General features: G+C 29.5%; 2 protein-coding genes across 2 annotated transcripts; both read left to right on the forward strand.

Moving 5' to 3' along the window:
* Positions 1–623: 623 nt before the first annotated feature.
* Positions 624–2,514, forward strand: LOC145038449 (PIN domain-like family protein). Its single transcript, XM_078986810.1, has 9 exons — positions 624–755; positions 839–898; positions 987–1,092; positions 1,331–1,373; positions 1,500–1,572; positions 1,692–1,779; positions 1,881–1,937; positions 2,029–2,107; positions 2,291–2,514. The coding sequence occupies exons 1-9, from the start codon at positions 685–687 to the stop codon at positions 2,302–2,304; spliced, it is 591 nt and encodes a 196-aa protein (XP_078842936.1). The 5' UTR covers positions 624–684; the 3' UTR covers positions 2,305–2,514.
* Positions 2,515–14,677: 12,163 nt separating this feature from the next.
* LOC145041673 (salutaridine reductase-like) lies at positions 14,678–16,930 on the forward strand. Its single transcript, XM_078989817.1, has 5 exons — positions 14,678–14,809; positions 14,907–15,150; positions 15,275–15,343; positions 15,475–15,663; positions 16,415–16,930. Exons 1-5 carry the CDS (start codon positions 14,796–14,798, stop codon positions 16,790–16,792), a joined length of 894 nt encoding a protein of 297 aa, XP_078845943.1. The 5' UTR covers positions 14,678–14,795; the 3' UTR covers positions 16,793–16,930.
* Positions 16,931–22,402: the final 5,472 nt, after the last annotated feature.

Here is a 22,402-nt window from a genome sequence, read left to right on the forward strand (position 1 = left end):
AAATACATTATCTAGAAATCGGTCGTTTAAAATATATTTAAGCGTTTCATCCAAAATGATTTATTAAAAAAAAATCAGAATGATATCTTAACTAGTAATTGTTTATAATCATTATCAGTAGCCATTTATCAATTAAAAAGTTGATCAAATATGTTGAAGAATGAACCGATTATTTTAAATTACTCTTAAACTATCTACCTGTATGACCCGAATTAAGGTTAAAGATCAGGTTGTATATGGTCGATTATACTCGAAAAAAAACCATGAACCTAAGAAGACCCACAAAATCCATTTTGGCTTTAAACACATATTTGTGTATGATAAGATAAACCTTACTATCATTCGGCTTTAAATACATATTTATTAATGAAAAAACTCAAAATCCAGTCCAAAAAACCCAAAAACAACGAAATTGGACCAAAATAGATTGGACCGTTCTAAACCGATCAAAGATAGATCCGGAACCGCCAATCTCCATTTTGATCCAACAATCGTATCGGGACATTTTGACCCGTTTGACCAAAATCCAAATCGTTTTAACTTTTAAACACGGTGATTTAGGAAGGGTAGAACCGTCTTTTACAGCTAAAGGCGGCACCTGGAAGAACCGTTCTATCAATATACAAGGGTTTTAGGGTTTGTATTTCAATAACATTCCTGAATCAGGTTTAGAGAGACAGAGAGATGGGGAGAGCAAAGAAGGGTCCCAAATTCGCTGTAATGAAGAAAATGGTCTCTCATAAAGAGATTAAACAGTAATCATTCACCTTGCGTCTCTTAGTTATTTGCTTCTTAATTTTTCTATCTCATTAATCTTCTGATTCTCCTGTTTCTTCAGACATAAAGAAGATGTTTTGAACCCTAACAAAAAGGATTTAACAAAGCTCCCTAGAAATGTGTAAGTTTGTAATTCATCAACATGTTCGTGTCTGTATATATCATGATTTTCAGCATTTGATATGTGATTTACGATTTGCGATTCGCAGACCCTATGTTTCTTCTGCTCTGTTCTTTACATACAATACTGCTCTGGGACCTCCTTATCGAGTTTTGGTCGATACCAACTTCATCAATTTCTCCATCCAAAATAAAGTGAGTTTTGCTTAATTTGTTATTTTGTTCTTTTCAAGCAATTGTAATTCACATATACTTTTCGATGCAAATTTCAGTAATCTTTTGGTTTATGGCACTCTAATTAAGGATTAGAGCTCAATCTTTGACAATATCACATAGCAATTGAATCTTTTGATTGCAGCTGACTGATTTTGTGACCTCTTGTTTTAAACTTTTGTAATTTTGGACCTAATTGTTTAAACCTTTTTTCATATAGCTGGACTTGGAGAAGGGAATGATGGATTGCTTATATGCAAAATGTAAGTCTTAATCTCCACTTAAACTTTGCATTTATCTTATGACAAATGGAGTACTCTTTTAGATTAAAATAAGGGCATTAAAGCATTTTAACTAATACTTTGGTTCTTTCTTCTTTCTCCTAAAAGGCACTCCATGTATTACTGATTGTGTAATGGCTGAACTTGAAAAACTTGGTCAGAAATATCGCGTTGCTTTAAGGTAATCATCTCATTGTTCTTCATTCTTTAAACATGATAATTATTCATAACTTTTACTTCAAGGAATGAATCATTAAAGCAACATTTAATGCTTTGATTTAACTGTATTTGGTGAAACAGAATAGCCAAGGATCCTAGATTTGAAAGGCTTCCTTGTACTCACAAAGGGACTTATGCTGATGATTGCATTGTTGAAAGAGTTACTCAGGTAAAATCCTTGGACACGTGGCATACACTAATTGGTTGAATTATACACAAAATCATTTGTTGTATTAAAGATTTAAATCTCGTATCTTTTTATTGAAACAGCATAAGTGCTATTTGGTGGCAACATGTGATAGAGATTTGAAGCGTAGGATTCGCAAGGTATATATATTTTTTTAATTGTAGCAAAGTCTCTTGTTGTCTTTTTATATTTATAATTTTTGTAGCTAACATATTTTTTTTATAAAATCAGATACCTGGTGTGCCTATTATGTATATCACACAACACAAATACTCAATTGAAAGATTGCCTGAAGCAACAATGGGTGGAGGTAGGTTACTCTTACTCACCCTAAAAAAAATTGTAATTAATTTTTACATTTAAAATACATATATGTATATATATATATATATATATATATATATATATATATATATATATATATATATATATATATATATATATATATATATATATATATTTTAATGACTTGTTCACTATGTTTTTGTTACAGCTCCAAGAATGTAACATTTGAGGTGCTTTTATATGGTATCCATGATGATGATGATCTTTACATTAGCCTAAAAAGATGATCTTGTTCCATTTTACACAATGTGTGTGTGTGTGTTTATTATATCAGTTTTGTCTAATGATACATGTAAGAGATGAGATCTTAACTGATTTTCTAGTTTAAAGCAAGTAGAATACTAAAAGAATCAACCAATTGTGACAGAAAAAGTGCTTAACATATATTGAAAATGTCTGTTTGAACTTTCTATTGACAATTTATTAGAAAATTGTTATAAATTGAAATTTTAAATAATCATAAAAAATCAAAAAGTTAAAAGTGACGGTTAGATAGATGAGATGCGACATAAAAGTTTCATAATATGACATTTCACACTCCATTTATGAAAACCTTTGGATCATAAGTGTTAGTCTAAACATTTTTGGTCCAAAATAGCAATTTCCACCTAACCACAGGGACTATTCTTGCAATTTTGTATTTTGTATAATATGTAAACAATACATGATTGCAGGGTGCAATATGGTTGCCACTCCTATGAACATCATTGAGTATCAACAACTTGTTAGAAGCTCATGTATCTTAACATTAATAAACAATTTTCTATGGGTTGGCATCAACAAAAGTGATTCCTTAAACTTAATAACATATGTGACGCAACTGGGTAAATTTGTAAATACTCGTAGATTTATCACCGGTATTGTTTGTTTCTTGGAAATTGTCTAATTTCTTGTAAAAGCAAAATGCAAGCCACTATCTCTAGGTCTTCCATAAATAAAAAACAAATATGTTGTTTCAAAACTACATAACTTTTTGTGAGAAAATATGTTTTATTTAATCCCTTCCAAAGTTTGTGAGAAAATGTGTTTTTATTTAATCCCTTCCGAAGTTAGAATCGAGTGAGGATGTTGAAAGAGGGAAAAATGGTTTAAGAGGGTAATTATAACTTACTTGATGCGGCATCTATGTTTCAAATTAAATTGGAAAAATTACTTAGAGGGTAATTATCTATTAGTTTTGTTCACATTTATACATTTTTTTTTGTACACGATTAATCATCGAACTCGTTAGAAGTGATCAATGTCATTGATGAAGAACAATTAGTTTTTTTTTTTTTTTTTTAAATTTTTTTTTAGTATTTTGATAAACCAATTATTCTCGGTTATGAATTATTGAATAATAACAAAAAAAATCATTTATTCATTTGTTTATTTTATTTTGATACTCATTTTTCTTTCATTCCAAATGGTTATGACGATGAATATATTCAATAACCAATGTGATTTGTGGTGATGTATATTATTTGTCAAGGTATGTAGTATTTTTGTATTTTACAAGCATAACAATTTTGAGATAAAAAGAGTTTAAAAGCATATACAATATTTGCATAAATCATGATCATCTTGCGTTCATTCATATATATATATATATATATATATATATATATATATATATATATATATATATATATATATATATATATATATATATATATATATATATATATATATATATATATATATATATATATATATATATATATATATATATATATATATATATCTGTTCAGGTTCATTTAAGACCATTCAAATTTTGTGAGACCGTAAGATCAAATCTAAAAATAATTTTAAAATGCAAAATAAATGGAAAAATCCAAAAATTCTTTTTTTAAATATTATTTTCGGAACTTGAATTAACTAAAAAAAAAATAAAAAAACATAAAAAAATTCCCTTTTTTTTTTAAAAATACGTGAAATATTCTAAATAGAATATTACACTGACATATTCTAAAAAATAATTTTAAAATGCAAAATAAATGGAAAAATCTAAAAATTCTTTTTTTAAATATTATTTTCGGAACTTGAATTAACTAAAAAAAAATAAAAAAAAAATTCTATTTTTTTTGAAAAATACGTGAAATATTCTAAATAGAATATTACACTGTACATATTCTAAAAATAATTTTAAAATGCAAAATAAATGAAAAAATCAAAAAAAATTCTTTTTTTAAATATTATTTTCTGAACATGAATTAACTAAAAAAAAATAAAAAAAATAAAAAAATAAAAAAAAAATAAAAAAATGCGTCTTACGGTCTCACAAAATATAGGTGGTCTCAAATGAACCTAACCCTATATATATATATATATATATATATATATATATATATATATATATATATATATATATATATATATATATATATTAGTTAATTCATGTTCCGAAAATAATATTTAAAAAAAGAATTTTTTGATTTTTCCATTTATTTTGCATTTTAAAATTATTTTTAGAATATGTACAGTGTAATATTCTATTTAGAATATTTCACGTATTTTTCAAAAAAAATAGAACTTTTTTTATTTTTTATTTTTATTTTTTTTAGTTAATTCAAGTTCCGAAAATAATATTTAAAAAAAGAATTTTTAGATTTTTCTATTTATTTTGCATTTTAAAATTATTTTTTAGAATATGTCAGTGTAATATTTTATTTAGAATATTTCACGTATTTTTCAAAAAAAAAAAACGGATTTTTTTTTATTTTAATTTTTTTATATTTTTTTATATTTTTATTAGTTAATTCAAGTTCCGAAAATAATATTTAAAAAAAGAAATTTTGGATTTTTCCATTTATTTTGCATTTTAAAATTATTTTTAGATTTGGTCTCACGGTCTCACAAAATTAGAATGGTCTTAAATGAACCTGAACATATATATATATATATATATATATATATATATATATATATATATATATATATATATATATATATATATATATATATATATATATATATATATATATATATAGGGTTAGGTTCATTTGAGACCACCTATATTTTGTGAGACCGTGAGATGCATTTTTTAATTTTTTTTATTTATTTTTATTTTTTTTAGTTAATTAATGTTCCGAAAATAATATTTTAAAAAAGAATTTTTTGATTTTTCCATTTATTTTGCATTTTAAAATTATTTTTAGAATATGTACAGTGTAATATTCTATTTAGAATATTTCACGTATTTTTCAAAAAAAAAAAGAATTTTTTTTTATTTATTTTTTATTTTTTTAGTTAATTCAAGTTCCGAAAATAATATTTAAAAAAAGAATTTTTAGATTTTTCCATTTATTTTGCATTTTAAAATTATTTTTTAGAATATGTCAGTGTAATATTCTATTTAGAATATTTCACGTATTTTTCAAAAAAAAAAAAAAACAGATTTTTTTTATTTATTTTTATATTTTTTTTAGTTAATTCAAGTTCCGAAAATAATATTTAAAAAAAGAATTTTTGGATTTTTCCATTTATTTTGAATTTTAAAATTATATTTAGATTTGGTCTCACGGTCTCACAAAATTATAATGGTCTCAAATGAACCTGAACCAATATATATATATATATATATATATATATATATATATATATATATATATATATATATATATATATATATATATATATATATATATATATATATATATATATATATATATATATATATATATATATATGAAGAGACCACATACTCGTATATATGCAACTTTTTTTCTCCTTAAAGATTTATAAATATAAATATTGGTCTATAGATGGTTTACAATGTAAAAAGGGTTATATTTAATATATTTTTAATGCTCTTTTATATATGATTTTTTGCTCTCTAACCCTTGTATGACTTACTAAATTTTCCATCTGAATGTATTATTTTGACATATACACGTACGAGAAACATGGATCATGGTGCATATTGAGAAAGAACAGATAGTCCCACGAACATATATAAGATGTTATTAATAAGCATAAAATAACTTAAAGACTTATTAGATAAATAGTTTATATGGTATCGATTGTGATTATCCTTCGTATTACTTTTAAACAATATTTTATTGGACAAAATACAAGAAAGTCACTGTATTACAAGGAATTTCGATTTTGGCACTGAATTATTTTTTCGTAATTATATCACTATATTTATAATTTTGTTGCAATATCAACCAAATAATCAGTTCTCCCTGTTCTCTCGGTAACCACTTTTCTCAAATTGCAATAAAGTCAATAAGTTTACGAAAATTTTGATTTTGACACTGAGTTTCAAATTGCAAAAAGTCGTTATATTACAATAAAATTTTCATTTTGACATTGACTTTTTTTTTCTCAATTATGTCATTACATTTACAGTTTTATTGTAATGTCAATCAATTGACCGATTCATGAGATGTTATTGTTGTTTAGAAGCTCGACATACAACATATAAATGAAGGTCGGTCTAATGGTTCAAACCTACTTACAAGTAAGCGAAAAGGGCATGATCACCCTTTTAGGAGATGCTATTGTGGTTTAGAAGCTCGATTTGTACAACAAACAAAAAAGTCACTATTAAACCACAAAATTTCTATTTTGACACCAAGTAATTTTTTTCTTAATTATATCACTGTATTCACAAATTTGTTGCAATATCAACCAAATGATCGATTCTTCTTGTTCCTCTAGTAACTATTTTTCCCAAATTGCAATAAAGTTACTAAGTTTACCAAAATTTTGATTTTGACACCTAGTTTAAATTTGCAAGAAAGTCATTATATTACCATAGAATTTCGATTTTGTAACCAAGTTTTTTCTCAAGTATGTCGTTACATTTATAATTTTAATGCAATTTCAACCAATTGATTGATTCTATAGATGTTATTGTGGTTTAAAAGCTCAACTTAGAAGCTTGATTTGTACAACAAATAAATAAATGTCGATCCATAGTTCAAACTCACTTACAAGTCAATGAAAAGGGTATAGTCACCATTTTAGGATTTGTTATTGTTGTTTATAAGCTTGATTTGTACAACAAGTAAATAAAGACCCCTTGGAAGGTCGATTTAGTGGTTCAAACTCATTAAGCATCTCCTGAATCGACATTGTAGGGGTTTTCATTTACTTAATGTACAAATCAAGCTTCTAAACCATAATAACATCTCCATAAAGGATGAGTGTGCCCTTTTCACTGACTTTTTAGTGACTTTAAGCCACTAGAGTGACCTTTAGATGCCATTTGTGAAGAAATACTTTGACGAGAATTAAACATTAAACATTATACTAATCGAAGTGTTAGAAGTAGTAATTCATACCTTAATCCACCAAATTAAATCTTTAATTTGTAACTCTCATAAAAAAAAAATCGGACTCCTAGGGTTTAACTAGGTGAAATCCCACCTTGGTGTGTGTTTTTAGGAGTGTTCTGTTGAAATGATAAGATTACAGATCATTTATCTTTTTAACCTGTTCCAACCGCTACATCGTGGTACACTTCATGCCACATCGTGTCATGTCTTTTATGATACCTCTTTTTTGCGACATTTCTCGATCCTATCGCTAAAAATAAAATGTAATCTACTTTTCTCCATGTCGTGGTCAAACTTCTTTACGTCGTGGCATTTCAAAGTACATTGATGTTACTATTCATTTTAAATGACTCAAGTCGTCGTTGCAAGACCACATCATGGTCTCATATTTTCCACATCGTGGCATTGACAAAAATGTGTTTTCTACACATTTGATCACTAGGTTATTACCATGGCAAGATCTTCATTTGTAGGAGTATTCATTTATTTTGTACAAATTGACCTTGTAGGGGGTCTTAGATCGACCTTGTAGGGGTCTTCATTTACTTGTTGTATAAATCGAGTTTCTCAACCACAATAACATCTTCTAAAAGGGTAACCATGCCCTTTTTGCTGACTTATAAGTGGGTTTGAACCATTAGTGTGACATCCCCATTTTTCACGGCCAGAAAAAACCGATTTTGTTTATGCTTTATAAAAATCAGAGTTCTTCTTTTAATAAAAATGTTGCGGAATTTGTTCCCAGAAAAACATGATAAATACGTTATTAAAACATATTCGGAGAAACGTATTTTATTCATTTCAAAACGTTTGGGATGTCATCGTTAATACAAAAACATAAGCATAAACAGAACTTACATTTATTTACACTAGTGATCTACATCTCTTTAAATCTCTCAGTGTAAAGTGACTTCGTATCAACACCTGTGATATAAATAAACTGAGTGGGTCAGGTTGGGAAACCTGGTGAGTACATAGGGTTTTCAACCCACAATAATATAATTATTATGTTTAAACAATCAAGCAATTAAACCCAATTACCCATCCCCATTATCTTCTTTACTCTTAAGGATCTACCCTAAGAATCAACTATTTCTCGTTCATTCATTCCTAAGGATTATCCTAAGGAATTGACACAAAGTCCATCATAGCCACGGTTTACACAACAAGCACTAAGTCTGCATAGTCGCCAGGGTTTAGGCATCAAGTCTGCATGATCACCAAGGTTTAGGCATCAAGTCTGCATGATCACCGGGGTTTAGGCATCAAGCCTGCATGATCACCAGGGTTTAGAGTACACCGGGTGAACACGTCGTTCACAACACCTACAAGTTGCGAGCCTGCTAGTGTTCCACTGGACTGTCTAGAATAGTCCGTGGTTGTCATCCATACTCTGCTGAATGACGGGGCCATCATTTGGGAGAAAGGCTTGTCACATCGTCCACCTCTCATCCTCACCTCACGGTCTATTTCACCTCTCAACTCATCATCCAACTCATACTCCATCTATCCATGTTTTACCCCAACATTATCGTAGATATAAAATACATATACAGTTTAAATCATCTAAAACATGTATAAAATCTTTCATCAGCATAGACAACAAGTATTCAGACAATATGCACACATAGCACATAATTTATAATAAAATACTTCATATCTATGTATAAGATGAAAGGGACCATGCACTCACCTGATAGGTGGTGACTCAACACTCGGACAACGCTTCGATACTCTCAAAACAACTTTCCTTCGATAAAACTGTAACAGCCCGGAATTTTAGGTATTTTTATAATATTGTTTTTGGGGTGTTTTAGGAGGGGACTCGGCGAGTTGGAGCCAGACTCGCCGAGTAGGACCACAGACTGGGTCGCGGGTTCGCGACTGGACTCGACGAGTCCATTATGGACTCGGCGAGTCTGCGCTGTTCAGCGGAAACCCTAGCCGTTTGGTTTTGGAACGTATATAATGCAGTTATAGGCCGTCATTGTCCGTCTTTAGTCGACTGAGAAGAACCCTAATCGGTTGTGGGCATCTAGAGCAAGATTGAAGGCCATTGGTGACCTTGAAGAAATTGTTGTGCAAGGAGGAGAGGAGTTTTGGCTAAAGGAACAGCAAGGGAATCGAGTTCTGAGGATTGGGGACACAGAGAGTGCATTATTCAGGTAATATTTCGGATCTTTTCTGTTATGTTGATGTGTGCATGGATTTAGGGTTTATGGAACCCATTTGGTGATTAGATAGATTATTACCTTGTTACCCAAACGACTATAACCCTGTATTAGGACCTTTAGAGGTCCAGAAGGTCCCATGCTTGTGTATTTCGGGACAATACTTATCTCAGGAAGCAGTTTGATCGACTGCATGGCATGGACTCGCCGAGTCTAATGAACAGACTCGGCGAGTAGCTTGGAGATTGACCGGGACTCGTCGAGCTGTTCTTCAGACTCGGCGAGTGGAGTCGGGGTGGCCCCGCGATTCTTCCACGAGGATCTCGTCGAGCCAAGAGGGATACTCGACGAGTAGAAAGGGAACATCAGGGAAAGTTGGGGAGGACGTCTAGACTCACCGAGTCGCCTTTGCACTCGCCGAGTCCGGTCAAGTTGACCGTTGACCGTTGACCGTTGACCAGAGTTGACCTACATGTAATTTCTTAGGGTCAGTTGTCTTGAAAGATAAAAGTATTAATAAGGGGTATACAATATTATAGGGAGTCTGCAGCTCGGCGGATCGAGTGCGAGTGATTTCAAGAGTCACTAGTTTTCATTACCCACGAGGTGAGTCTTCTCACTATACTGTACCCGGAAGGGTTTGACTGTGTGACCGGAAGGTCGAATATGATATGTGTTATACGTGCTATAAATGGAAAGGTAATTGCTATGCGTGCTATGTGTGTTTATATGGGCCGGAAGGCAATATGTTATGTGACAGAAAGGTCAGGTATGATATATGATATATGTGCTATATGTGTTAGGATAAATGTATTATGTGCTGTTATTTGAGATCTTGGGGGTTTTATAATTGTATTTTGAAATAAAACTTGGAATAATTATAATTAGTTGAATGAAATCACTTTATTTTAAATGAAAAATTTATTTGAAAATTTGCGTTGTTACAAAAACCTAGTATCAACACCACTAGGGTTTAGTCTACCGATATCCGCGACAAATTAATAGTCTGACTATTATTATTATTATTATATAAGCGTTAAATAACACTCAATATAACTCATAATAATAGCCCAAATAATAATTTTAAGGTCCTAATAATGTTACTATAATTAATTAGAAGCTATATTAAAACTAGCGTAGGCGTAGCTCACTTACAACGAGTTTTTTGCAAAACCGGGCTTTGCTGGAGCAGCGTTTCCCGAGTCGAAAGATCCCTTTTCTCGGGACTCCGGGAGCCTCGGGGCTTCCTTCGGGTGCTAGGGGGTTTTCCTAGACTTTAGGGGGCTTAAGGAGGCTTAGAGAGAGATTCTAGAGAGAGAAAGAGAAGTTGGAAGGTGTGAGAAATGAGGATGCCCCGAAACCCTTTTTATAGGCTAGAAATCACCAAAACTCGTCGAGTTTACCTCAAACTCGTCGAGTTTTATAGCCAGGTGTCACCATCTGGTGGCTAGCCTTGGGGAGGAAGCAACGGCCAGGATTGCGCCACGTCACCCGATTTCGCACAACGGCCTCCCGACTTAGAAAAATCATAACTCTCGCATACGAGCTCCTATTTTTGAAGTTATTTTTTTCCACGCGTAGGTAAAAACAAGATCTACAACTTTCATTTTGACTCCATCGGCTAATTCTTGACCGATCTTAAATTTAACAGTAGGAGGAGATTAGACTGCTAAATGACCGCGAAGAATTCATAACTCCTTCATACGGACTTTGTTTTCGTCTGTCTTTTTACCGTTGAGTTCCTATTAATGAGATCTTCAACTCTCATTTAGGTCGCGTAAGCCAAAAACCACTCGAACTAAGATTCGAGTTTCGGGCTGTATACTGTTAAGCCGAATCTTAGAAAAATCATAACTTTCTCATACGAAGTCAGATTTGGGCGTTCTTTTTATCGACGCTCTTAGTTTAATATATTCTACGAATTTCATTTAGATCACTAAGGCTAAAAAGTCATCCATCGTAAATTCACTATTTACACTTCCCGGTGCCGTGCCGGTTCCGTTGCGAAACTTCGACGAGCCATAACTTCTTCGTTATAACTCGGATTTCGGCATTCTTTATATGTACGGAAACCTTGTGACATATTCTACAACTTTGTTAAGATTATTTATTCTAAATAACCTTGTTGAAAAGTCATTTTCGACCCCTATTGCCTCTAAATTGATTAGCCCGGATCTACGGGCGTTACAATTAGACCGACCTTCATTTATGTGTTGTATAAAATGAGCTTCTAAAACATCTCATGAATCGGTTAATTGGTTGACATTGCAACAAAATTGTAAATGTAATAATATAATTGAGAAAAAACATGCGGTGTCAAAATGAAAATTGTGTGGTAATATAGTGACTTTCTTGCAATTTGAAACTCGTTGTCAAAATCAATTTTGGTAAACTTAGTGATTATTGCAGTTCGATAAAAGTGGTTACCAGGAAAACTGATCATTTGGTTGATATTGTAACAAAATTATAAATATAATAATATAATTGCGAATAGAGTAAATTACTGAAATCGTCCCTGTGGTTTGGTCAAAATTGCACATTTGGTCCTTAACTTTTTTTGCACTCGGATCGTCCTTGTGGTTTGCTTTTGTTGCGTTTTTCGTCCCTATGGTTTGGTAAAAGTTGCATGTTTGGTTCCTAACTTTATGTATGTAAGGGACGAAAAATGCAACAAAATCAAACAAAAGGGATGAAAAGACAACAAAATCAAACCACAGGGACGATCCGAGTGCAAAAAAAAGTTAGAGACCAAACGTGTAATTTTGAGCAAAAACCACAGGGACGATTTCAGTAATTTACTCTTACGAAAACAATTAACTCGGTGCCAAAATCAAAATTGTGTGGTAATCTTATAACTATTTTCAAAATAATAAGTCTTTTGATAATCTTTTGTAAACATAAATTTTAAAAGTCGACAGTAAATAAATTAATAACATAATATATTCATTTATTTAGGTTAAAGATGAACGAACTGAAGATATAAATTGTACATAGCCTAATGCGTATTCACCTCAATTGTGTTTTAAGACTACAATTGTTAGTAAATATGAAAATTGTTAATTGAAATTGATAATTTCTAATAACAAATCTAATATTAACATTAAACTTCAAGCCTAAATATTATCTTAAAATGTATAATTAAATTTTGATTTTTTGGTTAACCGTCTGTTCTAAAAACATGAATCATAACTGAACCGAAAAATCGATGTTTTTACTGCTTCGGTTAACTAAACCGAAAAAATCAAAATAACAGATTTGGTTAACCTAAAAATTGGTATGGTTTGTCGTGTTTTAGGTTCGGTTTCGGAAATTTGTGAACACCCCTATCGCTTATGTCACTGGTGCTTCGCTGATTATTTATAAATAAATAATTATTTTTTATCCTAGTGATTAATATATGTAGCGATAGTCTTTTATGTCTCAAATTTTATCGTGAACTTTGCTTATATATTAAAAATTAAATATTTATGGCCCATTTTGACTCTTTATACAAGGCTTTCAAACTTAACAGGTTGACCTTATATTTATGAAATACATCAAAGTAAAAACATTATACAGTAATGACATACATCTAGAATATCTCATTGAGATGAGATACGGAAATATAAATGTTGGAAAGCAATGTTTGACCTCATGTGTATGTACAAAGATATCAATGATCAAATGTGTTTGATAAATGTGTATAAACAAAAATGTTTTTTTTTTTTTTTTTTACCATCAAATAGTTTCTAACCCAACCGTATCAGGTGAAACTCTCATTCTTTAAGATCGATGATTCAAATCTCATCGTAAACATATGTGGAATTAGGTGTTAGCTTATAAGCATATTAAATTTGCCGATTAAAAAAATAAAATAAAATAAAAATAAAATGTTTTTACCAAATATAGAAAAGTTTCCATAACTACTTAATGTATGCTCTTGTGCTTGGTTGATTGTTTCCGTCAATTTAACTATATATTATTTGGAATTAACATTTTTAGCCAAATTAAGAAAATAATTAACAAATTTTAGCCAAATTAGGAATTGTTCCAAAATAACCCACGAAATCGTAGGTTTTTAGATTCGTCTACTGTTTCGTATTTTGTATAAAAAAATTCATTTTGAAGATATAAAACCGTAAGTTTTTTTAGACCTATGGTTTTCTCTCTATAATCTAGGGTTTCCCAAACCGTAGCCTACGGTTTTTGGTTAAAAAACTACGGTTTGTTTGTTTGTTTTTTTTTTTATTTTTTTTTTATTTTTAATAATAGAGTATTTTTTTTTGAGAAAAACTATTTTATTCTATTAATTGTTAAAAAAACTATTTTATATTTTACAAAAAATATTTTATAACAAAATAATTGTCAAAAAAACAACTCTACATTTTATAAACAATATTTTTAATCAAAATAATTTTCAAAAAAATACTTTCTATTAAAAAAAAATGCATAGACTAAAACCATAGTTAAAAAAAGCGTAAATTTTACCCAAACCATAAGCTATGGTTTGGAAAACAGTAAATGATACAGAATAAACCGTAGGTTTTAAAATAACCTACGATTTTATATATTCAATATATATATATTTTTAATACAAAACACGAAACAGTAGATGAATAAATGAAATAGTAGATTTCAAACGTTGATCGTAATCAACGTCGGTTGATTGTAGTCAACTGTGTCCAAACTACTTTTTTGTGGGCTAGTTTTGGCTAATGCGTTTTTTTGGCTATTTTTTGATAAATAATTAAGGATTTTGGCTAGATTTATATTTTCCCCTATATTATTGTACAGGTAACCAGTTTCTTATTTCATAATGTTCTTTGATTTGATTACAAACTTATTTATAAGCTCTTAAAGTTTGATTACGATAATACAGGTTTCAAAAAAAAAAAAGTTGACTAGTTATGCTTTTATATAGAGTTTAACCTTGATATATACAACACATGAAGGTTGTATGTCAGTATGTGTAATGGATTTATATATCCGATGAGTAAAATACAATCAATTATCAATACTACAAAGATTGAAACAGACGTGATTACGTGAAGAAAATTAAACCGAATGGGCCGGGTATCATCTGTTTTATGTGTTCTGGCTAAAAAAACGATATGTATAAGTATAACTCAAATAATACTAAAAATATTTTTTTTAACGAAAAATCGGTTATTGATATTTGATGCATTATAAAAGACGTTGGTTTCGTTTTCTTATCCCTAACCCAATTCATATGAGCCAATGGAAAAGAAAAGGTATATCTCATCCTCATCAAATGTTATCTTGTTACCATAATTACAACCCTAAGATCTACATGCAAAATTAATTAAGTTTTTATGCTTAAAATTTCAGATGTGCAGTTGTTACTGGAGGAAACAAAGGAATTGGATTCGAAATATGTCGTCAGCTTGCTGTAAATGGAATTGAAGTTATATTAACAGCTAGGAACGAGAGTCGAGGAATAGAAGCTGTTAAGAAACTCCATGATTCTAGCCTTCCAAATATCGTCTTCCATCAACTTGATATCAATGATCCACGAAGCATCGAACGTTTAGCTAAATTCATTGAAACCAATTTCAAAAAACTTGATATCTTGGTAAGGAAAATATCATATAATGCTGTAAAATGATATTTATAATTGTAAAATAGTACAATTCCAGTGTGATTTTGCTTAAATTATTGATTTTTGTGGTTCAAGAAAATCTAAACTTCATGTGCAGATCAATAATGCAGCATTAATTGGAATTATTATTATGCATGAAAAAGAATTCAAAGCGGGTGATGGATTTGTAAGTAATTTTCTATGCATGCAAGTCCTTCATTAGAGAAATGATTAAGATACATGTATCAATTACCTAAAAGTAAAATTTTGAATCTAAAAAGCTTTCAGTTTTAATCTACAAATTATGAACAATATTAGGTGCAAGTGGTAGATGAGAATGCGCATCTTCTTGCGGAAGTCATTGAGGAACCATACGAACTAGGTGAAGAGTGTTTGCAAACAAATTACTTTGCAACTAAAAGTGTAACGGAAGCACTTATACCACTTCTCCAGCTCTCCAATTCACCAAGAATCGTCAATGTTACATCCAGCTATGGAGAGCTAAGTGTATGTAATAAGTAACTGCCTTAAAAACAAAATATAGAAAACAGAAAAAAGTTTAATTTTAGGGTGCGTTTAGTTGTGGAAAATTGTTTTTATTTTCTAAAAAATATTTTCAGAAAATAGAGTTGAATTTTTATTTTCAATTTTCAATGAAAATTTTAGAAAACGCGTTTAGTTGAAACCGGAGGAGTTTTCATTTTCCATCTTAGAAATTTGGAAAACTTTGGAAAACTATAAAAATCACTAGTCTAATTTACATACAATTTGGAAAACTGAAAATTTTCATTTTCTTGAAAATTTTTGGAAAACTTAACGAATCAAACACGTTTTCAAAATTTTCGTTTTTCTTGGAAAATTTTCCTAGAAAACGGGAAAATTCTATGAAAATTTTCTACAACCACACACACCCTAAGTTGTGGAAAATTGTTTTCATTTTTTAAGAAAATGTTTTCAGAAAATAGAGTTGAGTTTCATTTTTAATTTTCAATGAAAGTTTAGAAAACGCACTTGGTTGAAACCGAAGGAGTTTTCATTTTCCATTTTAGAAATTTGAAAAACTTTGGAAAACTGTAAAAAACACTTTCCTAATTTACATACAATTTGGAAAACTGAAAATTTTCATTTTCTTGGAAAATTTTGGAAAACTGAACGAACCAAACGCGTTTCCAAAATTTCCGTTTTTCTTGGAAAATTTTCCTAGAAAACTGGAAAATTTTCTACAACCAAACGCACCCTTAATCTTCCTGTTTTTCAGTATCTTCACAATGAGAAGTTGAAAGAAGAGCTACGAGATATGCAAAATGTAAGTGAAGAGAGGATTGAAGAGATTATCCAGTGGTTTTTGAGGGACTTTAAGGCCTCTAAGTTGCAGGAGAATGGGTGGCCTTTAACAGTTTCTGCTTATAAAGTCTCGAAAGTAGTGCTTAATGCTTACACACGGGTTTTGGCGAAAAAATTTCGTAATTTTATTATTAATTGTGTGCATCCTGGTTATGTTGAAACAGATATGACAATTCATACAGGATTCCTCAAAGTAGAAGAGGGTGCTAGAGCTCCTGTAATGGTTGCTTTGTTGCCGGACGATGGCCCTTCCGGTGTTTATTTCAGACAAATGGAAATAGCCCCATTCTAATCAATAAATTGGGCAATGTACTACTACTACTAATATAATAATAATATGAATATATCTGTGCTTTTGTTACTATGTCATAATAAGATGTTCCAAGATATAATTTGTTTGAATAAATGGAAAATTCATATTATTCGAGAACTAGTGAAATACCAATAAAAGTTACTCAGAGAGTGGATTTTGCTTTATAAATATAAGTAGGTGTAACCTCACGCGTTGCGCAAAAATGCATTTAAGTGGTTAAAATAATTATGGGAAAAAATAGAAGTATGTTGAAATTTACGTTTTTAGTCATATTTTATGCTTTAACGAATTATCAAATAATATGAAAATCCATCAATTTATATTTTGATATTATTTAAAATAGTCCATACCTTATAGACTTTGCTTTTACTTTTATAATATCCAATATATATTATAAGTTTTTGTATAACATTAATATAATCTACTTTTTTTTTATGTCCGATAATATTTTTTGGATAAAATAAGAAATAAGTTGTTTTGAATGAGCTATTAATAAACAATATTGAACTAATAAACTTTGTATTACACTATTTATATTACACCAAAACATCCAAGGTTTCATATATGAACTTTCAAATATTAAACATTGAAATTAAGAATGAAGTCATAAAAAATATATCATTATACATAAATGTCATCAAAAGTTTTAAAATAAGTCGATTAGTAAATATGATATATAATTTTAATTACATATTTTGCAAGGCGTACGTTTGACTTTATGTTGGTGCGCCGAGAATAATCTTCCTTAATTTGTACCTAAAAAATTAAGGTGAATAGAAATATAAAATAGATATTACTAAACATTAATAAAAATAATTAAAAAGGGTATGTGGATCTTCTATCACCAGTTAAAGACAACATACCTCTCTAGTTGTATCGATTTCTATGTGAAATTGAAGTAGTCATTCTATGTACACATTGTTTTGTAATTACATAAACAAATATGATTAACCAAACATAAAAACGCTATCTTTATGTACGAAAAATATTTTAGGTAACTAACAAATTAAATAATATAAGTTTAAGAGTTAGAAGTTTCACAACATTAATATTTTTATTAATTAATCAATTAAGTAACACATGTTGAAATTTTTACAATCATTATTAAAATTCATTTGAAATATTAGATTTTAAATAAATTTTGGTTGAAGTGTTTTGACTTCTATTATATATATATATATATATATATATATATATATATATATATATATATATATATATATATATATATATATATATAGAGAGAGAGAGAGAGAGAGAGAGAGAGAAAGAGAGAGAGAGAGAGATGGAAACTATAACATATATATGAGTTTTAATTAATTATCTTTTTGAAACGGTACAATTACAAAAAAAAACATATTTAAAATATTTAATTAAATATTTTCGACATCACCCTATATAACATATGATCAATATATTAACGATTAAACCACAATATACAACGACTATTTTACAATAATCCAAAAACGAAAAAAAATGTAAAAATGAATTAGTATAACAAACTTACAAATTATAAACTCTAATATAATAACGTATCTCCAAAAGTGATCATAAGACCTCAATCCAACATAAAACCCTTTAAATTTGTTTTCTTTCTGAAATTTGTATGTGATTTGTAGGCATGTCTTCTCAAAAGATTGACCTTTTTATAGTAAACTTTTCACTAAATGCTAATTAAACATAATATAAGTTATAAAACTTTTGAGTGTTAAATCATAACTAAGAAAACTTTTGAATTGAATTAGTTAAAAAAAAGAGTTTCAAATGAATGTGATTTGATAAAGTTAAAAAATGGGGTTTCAAATGCATGAGATTCAAGAAAAAAATGCTAGTTTTATAAGTATGTATGATATGAAAAGTCAACAGCTAAAATTTATTGGTACTCCGCTCCATATTATTTGTCTTTGAGAATCAAAACCCAATAATTACATAAAAGGACCTTGTCATATCATTTTTTCTAAATCAAAGTATTATTAATCCAACTTTCTTTGGTGAATTAAAACCATTGTTACATATCTAGCCCTTGCAGTTTGGGAATTTGCCTACTTTTAGTTTTTACAATAAAATCTGTTAACATTTTCATTTCATCCCTTGCAGTTTCGGTATACTTCTGCCCAATTTGTTTAATAAATACATTATTGATTATTTTCTTAGAAAACTATACAATTTAATATATTTTTAGCATTATAACTAAAATACTAGTTGGTCGGAAGAGACATACAAATAGTCGAACCACATACCATGAACTCATAGGAAGTTTTCTCAGATGTTGCCTTAGAAAATTTGTTGTTGGAATATAGGGTGCAGGCTAGCAGCTTTGGTTAGAATTGTCGGTTACGAGGTGAGTTTTTCTTTTCGCGTTCTGTGGTTGCTCGCACATAAATCTTTGTCATGCTTTTATTATGTGGTTTTAATTTATTTATTGACAATATGTTTTATGATAAGTACGGTTGCGTACAAACGTTATTTTAGAGTTGTTATCAACTGTGTGTGTTTTTGGATGACATGTTTAGCGGGAACGGGTGGTTGTTTAATAGCTGTAAGCATGCCGGATATATGTGCTCGGCAGGGATGGGAATTGAGAATCATACTCATTTCCTTGGATATTTAAAATACTTGAGTATAATGGATGATGAGTTGTCTCAAGGAGAAGGGAAATAGACATTTGGTTCTTTCTATGGATAATTAACCGTTCTCCTAAATTATGTCATCTAGTGATATGTTTGTTGTATGATTTATTGAAACTATATGATAAATCTATTTGTTTTTTTTACGTGATGGACATGTATGTGCAACACAAACTCACTAGGCCCTAGGCTTACCTATTTATAAATTTTAAATGTGCGCAACCCAAGAAGCTATTTAACAAGTGACAGTAAGAAGGCTAGGGAGAAGGATTGATCAACAAGACGACAGAGCAATTCGGCAAAGACGTAACACCTGAAGTTCTTCAATTGAAGACTTTATTTGATTTTTTTTCATTACGCTGTAGATTAGTCTATAAGTAAGTTCAGAATTAATCTAGGGAGATTTTGGAACGATTATTTTCCATTTAATCGGTATTTGAAAATTGGGGTGTTACAAGTTGGTATCAAACCGAAGTTTATGCATATTAGGTGTTTGCATAAACACTTAAGCTTAGACGGAAGGAACGAGAGATATTCAAACGACTAAAATAGACCATATCTCGCTTGTAGGTATCATGTCTTTAAGGAGATCTAGAAGGTTTGCTAGGGTCACCCCGGAGGAAGAACACGTCCTAATTGGAGCTTATGTTAGAGCGCCAGGAGATGTACCAGAAATTCTGTTAATCCCTAATGCGAGTCGTGGACGTGGCCACGGAAGAGGAGGATGCAGGGGTAGAGGAAGAGGACGAGGAGCTGTAACAGCACCGATAGCTGCATCGTTTGGCCAGGGTAGCTCCAGATCCGACCGCGGTCGAGGTCGAGGTCATGGAAGGGGCTGTGTAATGAACATGATCACTAGGGAAGAGTTGGCTGATGAGATTGCTCGGGCGATTCAAGCGACATTGCGAAATGTAGTTGTTCAGGCACGAAAAGCAATAATGAGTGAGTATGAAGGTAACTTGGGAGGGGGTGAATTTTAGAATGTTGTGATGTTTCTTTCAAGAAATGGGTAATTAAAAAAAATGAATAATGGGTCTTTGGAAAAAAAAAAAAAAAAGAATTTCAGAATGTTGTGATGTTTCTTTCAAAATTTTAGATGTCGATTTATGTTTGTAAGATCTGGAGATAGCCTACGTTGATTTTTACATAACTATTTAATGGTTATCCAGGACAATTAGAGCTGTAAATAAAATATATAAATGGCAGAAAAACAAAAGTGTGGGATGTTCGGGTTAAGTAGGAGGCAGCTCGGATCCGTTTTTTTGGGTGGGTCTAATTCAGAGAATGGGTTCTGTTTTATAAATTAAACTATGTGTAACCTCGCACGTTGCGTAAGAATGCATTTAAGTGGTTAAAATAATTATGAGGAAAAATAGAAGTATGTTGAAATTTACGTTTTTAGTCATATTTTGGGCATTAACCTTATTATCAAATAACATAAAAATCCATCAATTTATATTTTGATATTATCTAATATAGTCTATGCCTTATAAACTTTACTTTTACTTTTATAATATCCAATATATATTATAAGTTTTTGTATAACATTAATATAATCTACTTTTTTATGTCCGATAATATTTTTTGGATAAAATAAGAAATAAATTGTTTTGAATGAGCTATTAATAAACAAGATTAAACTAATAAACTTTATATTACAATATTTATATTATACCAAAACATCCAAGGTTTCATATATGAACTTTCAAATATTAAACAAATTTAATTAAAAATGAAGTTACAAAAAATATATCATTATACATAAATGTCATCAAGTGTTTTAAAATAAGTCGATTAGTAAATATGATATTTAACTTTAATGACATATTTTGCAACGCGTACGTTTGACTTTATGTTGGTACGTCGAGAATCCTCTTCTTTAATTTGTACCAAAAAAATTTAGGTTAATAGGAATATAAAATAGATATTACTAAGCATTAGTAATAATAATTAAAAATGGTATGTGGATCTCCTATCACCGGTTAAAAACAACCTACCTCTCTAGTGATATCGATTTCTATGTGAAATCAAAATAGTCATTCTATATACACATTGTTTTGTAATTACATAAACAAATATGATTAACCAAACATAAAAATGTTATCTTTTTGTAGGAAAAATATTTTAGGTTACTAACAAATTAAATAATATAAGTTTAAGACTTACGAGTTTCAAAACATTAATATTTTTATTAATCAATCAATTAAGTAACACATGTTGAAATTTTTACAATCATTATTAAAATCCTTTGAAATATTAGATTTTAAATGAATTTTGGTTGAAGTGTTTTGACCTATTTTATAATATATATACACACACACACACACATACAGAGAGAGAGAGAGAGAGAGAGAGAGATGGAAACTATAACATATGTATAAGTTTTAATTTATTATCTTTTTGAAACAGTACAATTACAAAACAAAAAAAAAACATATTTAAAATATTTAATTAAATATTTTCGATATCACCCTATATAATATATGATCAATATATTAACGATTAAACCACAATATACAACGACTATTTTACAATAATCCAAAAACGAAAAAACAAATATAAAAATGAATAATTATAACAAATTTAAAAATTAAAAACTCTAATAGAGTAGCATATCTCCAAAAGTGGTCATAAGACCTCAATCCAACATAAAATCCTTTAAGTTTGTTTTCTTTCTGAAATTTGTATATGATTTTTAGGCATGTCTTCTCAAAAGATTAACCTTTTTATAGTAAACTTTTCACTGAATGCTAATTAAACATAATATAAGTTATAAAACTTTTGAGTGTTAAATCATAAACATAATATAAGTTATAAAACTTTTGAGTGTTAAATCATAACTAATAAAACTTTTGAGTTGCTTTAGTTAAAAAAGGGGTTTCAAATTAATGTGGTTTGAGGAAGTTAAAAAATGGGGTTTCAAATGCATGAGATTCAAGAAAAAAATGTTAGCTTTATAAGT

Source organism: Lactuca saligna, chromosome 4 (assembly GCF_052625555.1).
Source record: "Lactuca saligna cultivar CGN05327 chromosome 4, ASM5262555v1, whole genome shotgun sequence".
In the NCBI taxonomy this organism is placed as follows: domain Eukaryota; kingdom Viridiplantae; phylum Streptophyta; class Magnoliopsida; order Asterales; family Asteraceae; genus Lactuca; species Lactuca saligna.

What these genes read in the sequence shown, in the direction of transcription:
- LOC145038449 (XM_078986810.1), top strand. Translation starts at nt 685, where the DNA reads ATGGGGAGAGCAAAGAAGGGTCCCAAATTCGCTGTAATGAAGAAAATG. An exon ending in ACAAAGCTCCCTAGAAATGT is followed by an intron (nt 899 to 986) that starts GTAAGTTTGTAA and finishes TGCGATTCGCAG; the next exon opens with ACCCTATGTTTCTTCTGCTC. An exon ending in TGAAGCGTAGGATTCGCAAG is followed by an intron (nt 1,938 to 2,028) that starts GTATATATATTT and finishes TTATAAAATCAG; the next exon opens with ATACCTGGTGTGCCTATTAT.
- LOC145041673 (XM_078989817.1), top strand. An exon ending in TCAAAAAACTTGATATCTTG is followed by an intron (nt 15,151 to 15,274) that starts GTAAGGAAAATA and finishes CTTCATGTGCAG; the next exon opens with ATCAATAATGCAGCATTAAT. An exon ending in CCAGCTATGGAGAGCTAAGT is followed by an intron (nt 15,664 to 16,414) that starts GTATGTAATAAG and finishes CCTGTTTTTCAG; the next exon opens with TATCTTCACAATGAGAAGTT.